The sequence below is a fragment of the Lolium perenne genome, chromosome 3 (assembly GCF_019359855.2).
Source record: "Lolium perenne isolate Kyuss_39 chromosome 3, Kyuss_2.0, whole genome shotgun sequence".
NCBI classification, from domain to species: Eukaryota; Viridiplantae; Streptophyta; class Magnoliopsida; order Poales; family Poaceae; genus Lolium; species Lolium perenne.
The window spans coordinates 14,428,656-14,439,064 of NC_067246.2; the positions used below are offsets into that span (position 1 = coordinate 14,428,656).

Genomic DNA, 10,409 nt, shown 5'->3' on the forward strand with positions numbered 1-10,409 from the left:
TACGAAGGTGATCAAAAACCACATGCACCGCTCTTTGCACCTTTTCTTTATGTAGGGTTATCCATTCGTTCAACAACTAAGACAGACACAAAATAACATTAGCAAGATCCTTAGGCTGAATTCTTTGAAAACATGCAACATTTGTAGTTTTCCATAAATACCATAACAAACCAGCAGTTCCTATCAACGCAACAAGCTTAGTCATCCCAGAAAACTTAGAAATCCAGTTCCGACAGAAATCAAAATGATTCTTAGTTCTACAAACAACACCCAAAATACTCCCTACCACATTCCAGTTATACCTAGCCATAGGACAATAAAAAAATAATGATTTAGCGATTTCATATCCTCCACAAAACTCACAAAACCTAGAGCCCTTCCGCCCTCTTTTAATTAAATTACATTTTGTAAACATCATATTCTTAACCAAAAGCCAAACAAAATCTTCGATTTGAGAGGCAGTGATAGCCGCCAAATCATCTTATAAGCAAAAAAAAATCACTCTACGAGCTAACATAGTTGTATATTTATTTCGCCAAGAAGCTCCCCGACTTAGTTAATAACCAGCTTTCTTTGTCAGGTTCTCCTGAGAGGATTGTCTGACAACAGAAATCCAGAAATTTATTCCACAGTTCTATAGTCTCATCATATACGGAACATCTGAATCTAATACATTTGAAATCATGAGCAAAAACTTTAGCAACTGTTGTTTGATGAGTAAATGAAAGATTATAAATTCAAGGAAAAAAGGACATAGAGATGTTTTGCCTAACCCATACATCTTCCCAAAATCTAATTTTCTCCCATTCCCTAGAATTCTCTTACACCAACTATAGAACACATTCTTCACTTCCATCAAGCCAAACCAGAAGTGAGAGCACCTAACATAGTTTCTATCTTGATTAATAGTTCCGTATTTCACTTACTTAGTCATTATCCTCGGCTTCGAGTCTCCACAACCATTTACATTATAAGCTATTGTTCCTCAAATTTAAATTAGTAACACCCAGCCCTCCATGATATCTAGGATGACAAACATCGCTCCACTTAACTAAATGATAATTTTGACACCTTCTTTTTGTTGCCACGGAACTCTAGCTCTAAAAGTTCCATACACTTCAAAGCACCTTTAGGAACTCCAAGTAAGGAATGCATAAAATTTGGAATCGTTACTTAAGCAAGTCTCCGTAAGAATAATTCTACCTCCCACCGAAAGCATATTCCCCTGCCAACTTGGTGTTTTCTTTTCGATTTCCTCTTCTCGAGGTTTTCAATAAGAGTTACTTAGTACTTTATAATGCACAGGGATCCCTAAGTATCTAAAAGGGAAATCGCGAGCTTTGCAAGTGAATATATACTCATATTCTTCCGGTTTTTTCCTTAGCTTGCCTAAAACAAATTTTGCTTATAGGAAAATTAGTTTACAATGTTGAAAAGTGCATAAGATAATTTATAAGTTTCTTCCACTCTCCAAGTCATCCTCAAACATAAAAATCGTGCCATCAGCGTATTGTAGCATCGACAATGCACCTTCATAAAGCTCTTGAATTAAACCTTTGATGAAGCCTTGTTCAATAGCCCTCATAACCAGTGTAGCTAGAACATCTGATGTTAAAAAGGATAGGCCACGACAGACATTGTTGGAGACCTTTTCTAGTCTTAAAATAAGGACCAACTAAATCATTTACAAAAACATTAATACTTCCACCAATCACCACATGTTTAATCCAATTATTAAAAGCTACAGGGAAACCTTTTATTTCTAATACTGAAAACATAAAATTCCAATTAATTTTATCTATATTTTTTCAAAGTCAACTTTAAAAAGTACACACTTTTTTGTTGAATATAATGAATTGTTTCATGAAGCGCATCTACACCATCTAAGAAAAATCTGCCCTTAATAAAAGCTGATTGTATCTTAGAAATAACCTTATCAACCACTAGGATGGCTCCATTATTCAAAACTTTGGTGGAAAAATTGAACACAACATTCAAAAGACATATAGGTTTGTATTTTGTCTGCCCCCTTCCCTTTGGCAATAAGTATGATTGTCCCATTTGAATCTACAAATATTAACTTTTCCTTCATAAAAATCCGAGAACATCCTAAAGATATCATCAGCTAACAAGTCCCAAATATTCTGGTAAAACCCTATTAGAAAGCCATCTGGCCAAGACACTTTATTATGTTTGATGGAAAACACACCCTCTTCGATTTTTCCATGGAAAAACAACAATTAATTTTAGTTGAGATTCACGGATAGCACAGAGTTTACTGGGGAAAACAGGCGATAGCCCTACGGAACCAAACAAGTCTTCATAAAAACTAGTGGCATACTTTAATAAATTCTCACCCCGTGGATTATCCCTTCTTGAATAAATCTAAAGATTCTACTTAAAATCTTTAATTTACCAATTTCTTTACATATAAAATACTTACTCCGTATTTGTATTTCCCTCTCTAATATTATGCTCAAAGCTATGCTAGGCGGAGACTGGAGAAGGATAGCGGTGGGTGGGTCCCGTCCTTACGTCGTGCCCTAGCAAGCTAAGGCTGGTGCCAATGCATCACCCCACTATAGCCTGCCACGTCAGCTTTTTTCCTCACTCTCACCCCACTCTCACCCCACGGTGCCAATGCACAGGCTATAGTGCCAGCTGTCACCTCTCTCTCCTCCACATCAGCTTTTCTCTCTCCTCGACATCAGCATTTCTTTTTCAGATTACAACATTCAAAATAATGCAAGAAAATTATTTTATTGAACTAAAATTGTTACCGATTACAATATAAAAAAAATTACATAAAAATTTGAATAAATTACATAAAAATTTGAATAAATTACACATGCACACATGATCAACCCAAGAGTACGCCTCGAGTACGAGCGTCCCGGAACTGCTAGAATGTTGAACCTAGCCTTCAGCACTCCAAAGGCACACTCCACATCTTTGCGCCAAGCTGACTGAGCAGCAGTGAACAGTCGATGCTTTTCACTTTGTGGAAGAGTAACACCTTTCATGAACACCGGCCAGGAGGGGTAGATGCCGTCGGCAAGGTAGTAACCATAGTTGTACTCGTGTCCATTCACCGTGAAGTTCACTATGGGTGCTTCTCCTCTAAGCACATCAGTGAACAACGGCGACTGGTTGAGTACATTGATGTCGTTGTTGGACCCGGCCACTCCAAAAAAGGCATGCCAGATCCAACGATCATACGACGCAACGGCTTCTAAGATTATGGTAGGGTGTTTGATGTCTCCCCTTGTGAATTGACCGGCATGCGCCACTGGGCAGTTCCTCCACTGCCAATGCATGCAATCGATGCTCCCTAACATGCCCGGAAAGCCACGCTCCTCGGCTTTGGCTAACAGACGCTGAGTATCCTCGACAGTTGGTCGACGGCAAAACTGTTCGTTGGCTCCGCCTCCTCGTTGAGCATCGCCTCCTCATACTCCGCCTAGAATGCACCGATCATATCACCCTCCATTCCGTCGCTCGAACTGCTGCTAGACGAAGACATGGCGTTGAGAGGAGTGGAAATGGAGAGTGGAGGAAATGAAGTGAGGTGTGGAATGAGTGAAACCATATGGGGGGTATTTATAGGGGGTGGGGATGAAATTTTGGGGTTTTTGGCTTTTTTCGAATTTTTTGAGCCAGCAACGGCTACCCCAACGGCTAGCTGAGGTGGACGAATCAGATCGCGCCACCTCAGCTAGCCGTTACCCCCTCCTCTCGCCCGCCTATCGCCCCCGACTCGCCAACGCTGCCGCCTCCCTCTCGCCGCCCTCTCGCCCCCCTCTCGCCCCTAGCGCGGGCTGTAGCGGGCGCTACCGCCGGGCGCCCGCGCCACCGCCCCGCGCTCTCGTCTCGCCTCCCTCTCGCCTCCCTCTCGCCCCGACGCCGGCGCTACCGCCCCTCCTAGCGCCCGCGTTGGCACCAGCCTAATCCGTTTGCTCTAGGCTTGCGTGTCGTCCAATCCGTACATGTTGGCCCACCGGAACACGTAGGATGCCAGTCTCGTCTTCACTATCCACACTAACAGAGCTCCGATCAGCAAACTCAACCATGATATGATGGCCTTCTCCAACGAATCGCTCAAACCTCTGAACCTGGTCACAAACCGGCAATGAACTTCCGGCTCAAGAGAGAAGAGAACACTTCCTAGCTGGCTAGCTTACGTGGAGCGAGCAGGTGGCACGTCCTATTCGCCAGCCATTTCTGCGTCCTTCCATCGTAGGATGAGGACCAGGCAGCCACCGATAAGAACTTTCCTGCTTGGCGACGAGCAGCGAGCGGCTTTTGACCGGGGCACGTACGTGTACGCTGTTCGTCATGACCGTTCGATAGCGATCGAACGGCGAGAGCGACGGACACGGTTGGCGCCCAGCGCCCTTCCCGCAGGTCGATCTCCGATCATGCGCGTGGTCTACTTTCATAATCAGTCGTGGACTCCAATCTCCAACGATACTAACTACGATGAGATCTGCCCGTGCCCGGTGCTACTACAACCTGTCGGCTGGCTTGACTGGTTGGTTGCTTGTATTTTGGCCTTCTTGAGCTTGACTAGCTATGTGCTGGAGCATGCACGTAGTACGGTTCCCATTACTCATGGGTCGCCATTGTTGAAAGCTCGGACACGCGGTGTTGATTTCTACGTGCTGGCCTGGTGTCTCTCCTGAAAATGAATATTTTGTCTGGGAGTCCAATAATTAACTACAGGAATGGCTCGGCAGCTGGAAACCCTCGGTGTAGGCTACATCGAGGGCAGCCCTCGGCGTAGCTCCTCGGGAAATATCCGCCTCGGCAGAGCCACGTGGGTCGTCGGCGCAGACCCGGCCCTCGGCGTAGCTGCCAACATTTTTTTATCAATCAATACCACATATATTTATAGTAACAAATAGTACATGATAGAGATACATGAACTGACTCCAACGATTACAAAATAAAGTCTAAAAGATAGTAACAAATCTTCGAGGTCTTCAACTTCTTTTTTCTTCCAGACCATAATCTTGTACTCTTCTGAAGGCAGAAAGATAGATAACGAACCATAGATCTGTAAATACCGACGAAAGTTCTCCCATAATTTTTTGAGTCGCAAAGCAGTCATTCAACATCGGCAAGAGTACCAAAACCAGTATGTCAGGGAATAACAACCGACTAGCTTTGTCGTCGTCGATGGAGAGCCGAGAGTACGAATCACCATTGTCGAGGACGTAGCAGCCGGGACAAAAACTACGAGGATAATCCTCCTCGCGGCAACAACGACAAAAGATCCAAAATCGATCTGGCGAAGCAAGATCTGAAAGCCCACACCTAGAGGATTGTAATCTTTCAACACCACCATTGACGTCGGTAAGGAGATCGCGTCGTCGAACGAAAGCCCGAAAATCACTTATTGCAGACGATGCCATCTCCATTGAGGGGAAACCAACAAGAAGACGACTACCAAAAACCAAACATAATCTCAACTGAAAACATTACTTTTACTGAAAACTCCACGCATAGATCGGGTTCCCCACTTCTCTCGACGCCGGCGAAGCCGATCGGAAGAGGGAGAACCGATCTATGGAGGAGGCTGAAGTGGAGGCGGGTAGGGTTTTGGAGAGGCGGCAACTATCTTTTCGCCTTTAATTTAATTTTGCATTCACTTCATCCCTAGCGAGGTAACAAAAGAAAGTTAAAATCCATAGTAGATAATGAATTTTGTGTCACTATTAAATCACCACCACCATGTTACTCCATCTAATACACACGTTCATCCACACATATTCTCCACGGTATCCTAGATACTTTGCTTATGTGGCATTATATTAAATGATGAAAGAGAGTGATGTTGTATCTTAGCTAAGATACAACTCTTGCGCAAAACCATAGGCAAAATGCATTGCTAGCTCAATCACATGCATGCATATTCCTAAAATTATTAAATGTAGATAGAACACTTAAGTTACTCCCTCCATCTCAGTTTACTAGTGTCACGCCCCGAGATCGGGCCTAGACGAGACAGCCGCCGCGCGCCTATAAATCGAGAGGCTTATACTCGCGCAAGGCAAAAAATGCAGGCTAAAACCAGTACAGTGGATCTCGAGAAGCTCAAGTACAATATTTTTATAACTTTTGTTTGTAGTTACACCAGAATTACAACTAGATTCTCTATTCGCTTCCCACCCGCTGGTCCAGCCTAAACTTCCGATGATGAGGTCTTCCGTTAACGATCTCTGCGTCTAAAAAAACATGGGGGAGCTTGGATGAGTACGACAAGTCATACTCAGCAAACCGATTATACACAATCATATAAGATGTAAAATAGAAATGCTTTTCTAAAAACAAAAGATGATTAAAGTATTAAGCATATTAAAAATCATGGTGCCACACATGAAAGTAAGTTTCCCTGCCCGAGAATCACAGGGGTGAAATTCACACTTTTACACTCTGCAGAGGGGTACTCCGACATCGACAGCCTCAACTAGCACCACACAGGCGCTAGAGGAGCAGAGCCCTTTAGCCCACTAGAACCCGGACACCTGAACCTACTGATGTCGATCGCTCCTACGGATCCATCATCGACACGTTCCACAACAGGGCCGTCCCTAGCGGAGAACTCAGTCAGTCCCATACCTGAATTGTGACCGGTACAATATGTTTACCTTCGTAACACCAAGTTTTCTCTTATAAAACAATCTTTTTCTCAGTCGATGACTTTCTATCAATATTCGTGCTAATGTCTGGTTCATACCGGTGGCTCCAGCGGATCCATCACCGCATATCGACACCGGCGCATTAGTACACACATATTTCAAAAAACTATCTCATCTCTCTACCAAGTGATCTAACAACAATTTAACAACACAACATATTCTACAAAGTACATGAGTGAGTATAAAACAGCTTGCCTTAATTCATCGACATCTGATGATATATTCTCCAAAACAACACCAGCACGCAAATATAAACGACAGTATCAATACTGCTATCCTTCAATATACGCCTCGGCTCAGCTCCTATTCAGCTCTTCCACGATACATACAGTAACACATACGCCCGCTCCCAAACTCAGTCGGCTCCAAAAATATGCGAACGGCAGTATATATCCATGCAAGGACTCTCCTCTAGCTCTCACTCTCTGGCACGCCGGTGAATATGGTGTGGTGTGTGAAATACTGTGTGCAGCAGCAGCACCTAGCTCTCTATCTCTCTCAGGGTCTAACTAACAAACTGTATATGCGAAGTGCAGCACGGCCGGAACTGCTGCCTATTTATAAATGGGGAGCGTCGGTTCCCTACCAAAATATCTACACTGGAGGCACTAGAGAGTCAAAGAAAGCTAGCTACGGGCCATGCTATTACTGGATCTCCTTTCTCTAAAAGCCACGTAGGAGCTAATTCACTCTTTCCCTGAGCATGCACATGTCCACGCATGACATGGCCGACTAGCCAGTGCCGACATGAGCATCGCTTCTATCTTGGTTCTAGCACGATCGCATGCCACTACTCATCAAAACATGCATGTACTACTCCAAGCTAATTCTCGTTTAGTACTAGCCATACATGTTGATTATTAAATGCACTACACATGCACGTAAGGAAGTAACTAGATATTGCATATTATTTTGCAACTTAAAAGTATCAGATTCAACAAAAATGAATAATCAAGAGAAAATTAGTATTTAACTTAGATTAAATAGCAACTCAATATTGGGGTTATCACAACTAGTCTTATATCCCTAGGTCGCTAATTTGCCATATATATTTTAAGTTATATAATGTAAAAATTATATCATTAGAAAATAGAATATCTAAACTTTCTAATGATATAATTTTATAACATATAACTGATGCTAACTTGATTAAATTTCTGACCTAGGGATACGCGGACGCCTAATAAACTGTGAGAGAGGGAGTACAATACATTGTGGGTATTGTCTCTTACCATATACTACTATATAGGATATCTGGCTAAGATACAATCCATTGTGAAAGGCATAAAACGGATGCACAATTTTAGAGGTGTGTGTTTGAATCTCCATGCCCGGATCATGATGTGTGGGAGGCAGTGCTATGGGCTCTTCACCTGCTTTGTCCATGCCACGGGAGTGTGGTATCCATCCACCTTGGTTCATTCTTGGCATCTCCATCCACATCTGCATCGCTCTATGCCCGCACTGCATTTGATCTATATTTGTTTTTGACATATCTTTTTCCATTTTTCTTTCTGAACTTTTCGTATTAGTTTTTGTTTCCGCAAAAAATCCTAATAGCTACTAATAATATTGATTGTAATTGTCAAAAAATGTTTCCATAATATAAGTACATATTTATATACACCGGTATCTGAAAATCTATCATATATTATCTAAAAGATATCGATACATTTAATATATTTACACCACAAAAAATCTACCATTCAGCGGATCCGGTCGAAACATATCGATACGTACTATTTACATCACTACATTTAATTTATTATTGCAAAACTTTAATTAGTATTTATTACAAATAAATAATGGACAAATATCTCATATCTCAACCTTGCTTATGATACTATAAGTAGACAAGCCCTTCCTGTCTAAACTTTGCGCAAGATCACACAATACTCTTGATCCAGATAAACTTAGTAGCACCTGAGAGCACTTGTCGATGATGGCAGAAATAGGTAAGCTTGTCCTTCTTACTGTTGTTGGCGCTTTCTTCATTGTGAGTGGTGTCCATGGGACACCACAAACAACATGCAAGGCAGCGGCTAACATTGACAAGCGTGTCAACTATGATTTCTGTGTATCGGAACTCCTTGGCCACCCTGAAAGTGCCAGCGCAGATGCGTGGGGCCTTGCCAAGATCACAGCGTTGCTCGGTGGCAGCAACGCTGGTGATGCAAAAGCTGAGATTGAGGACATGCTAGCCAAGCCTGGCACAGATGACAAGTTGAAGGTGCCGCTAGGGCAATGCCATAAGCTGTACGATCAGATGGGGCTGGCATTCGCTGATGCGGCTGATGAACTTAACTGGCGCCACTATGACCTAGGGAAGAAGAAGGCGGCGCAAGCCGTCCAGCTTGTGCAAAAGTGTGACAACGCCTTTGTCAAGGCTGGAGTTCGTTCGCCGCTGATGAAGCGAAGCGAGGACTCCGTGCAGCTTGCAATCATCTGCACGGCCATCACCAACCTCATCAAGTGAAAACATATGAGATTTGTATTCAGAAGAGAATAGAGTGGTGAAAATTTTAATTTATTTCATCCATCCATTTCTTGTTTTTAATACTATCATTTCCTAGTAATTAATTAATTACCCTATCATGTTTTCTTTCTGCTTGCCGGTATCATCGTTTTCATTCTTTTTTTTTTGAACGGGGCAAAAGATTTGTCTTCTCATTGATATAGCAGAACTGAATTGTTCACTTTTTATAAAGGAAATTGGCTGAAAACCGAAACAGTTTAAAACGAACACGCCAGATCTGAAGCCGTGCGTACTTAGTGTAGATATGGCAAAACTAGGTACCTTCAAAACGGTTTGAGGTAAACCACATACCCGTTTCGTGGTATGTCTCGCATCGAGCCGGAGCAAGTCCGCTAAACTCGAAAACTTAACATCCGGTTTTACGGTACGAATTTAGCGTGACTGCTCCGATGGAACCCACGACATACCACAAAACGAACCAAATCAAATTATTCTGGAAGTGGGAGCGTAATAGGCAGCTGATTGAACTGACGAATGGTTGACTACTGGATCATTGCTCCGATGTAGAGGCTGGGTTTTTCGCATTTTCAAAAAGAAAGGTGTGTGGATAGAGATGGTTAGGGAAACAGGGTTGCACTATTTGCTAGCTCTTCACGTATACACATGCGCGCGTGCTTTCTTACATATAGTAGATAGTACTCAGCTACGCGGAGACGGTCTTCCCGTCATCCAGTGTATGCTTTGGCTTGGCTTTAAGCTACATGCCACAACTTGTTGCACTAGGAGTTCGGATTAAGCATTGACGCAAGCGCTGTGGTTGCATCAGCATTAGGCGCGCGGGTGGCATGCCCCCAATGGTCAAGTGGTCACGGCCAGGAAACGAACGACAGATGCTGCATCATCGCCGTCTGTCATCTACTCCGTTGCATCGTGCGTAGAGGATGACGAGGAGTCGAGGACCCTGCCGTCACGTCGCGCGCGGAAGCGGGTAGGCCGATCGAGATGGAGAAGAAGTCTGCAGCTCGTGTTGCTATCTCTTGCGGTAATAATCCCTGAACAATACATCCATGGGCGGAGTACAAGTAGCTCACGTGATCGATCGCTCTCCATCGATATCGGTTCCGAGTTCCGACCACAGGCGGAGGCAGTAGGGTAGGGGGTCGAGAAGGGTCCACCGACCCGGCTCAGTTCGGGGTAAAAAAAATTTAGGACCGAGTCCTCCGACCCTGATC

At 43.5% G+C, this 10,409-nt stretch overlaps 1 protein-coding gene across 1 annotated transcript; it reads left to right on the forward strand.

Annotated features, from left to right (window-relative positions):
- Window positions 1–8,643: 8,643 nt before the first annotated feature.
- LOC127321144 (pectinesterase inhibitor 8-like) lies at window positions 8,644–9,231 on the forward strand. The gene has a single exon (XM_051350170.1). It carries the CDS (start codon window positions 8,644–8,646, stop codon window positions 9,175–9,177), a length of 534 nt encoding a protein of 177 aa, XP_051206130.1. The 3' UTR covers window positions 9,178–9,231.
- The last annotated feature ends 1,178 nt before the right edge of the window (window positions 9,232–10,409 follow it).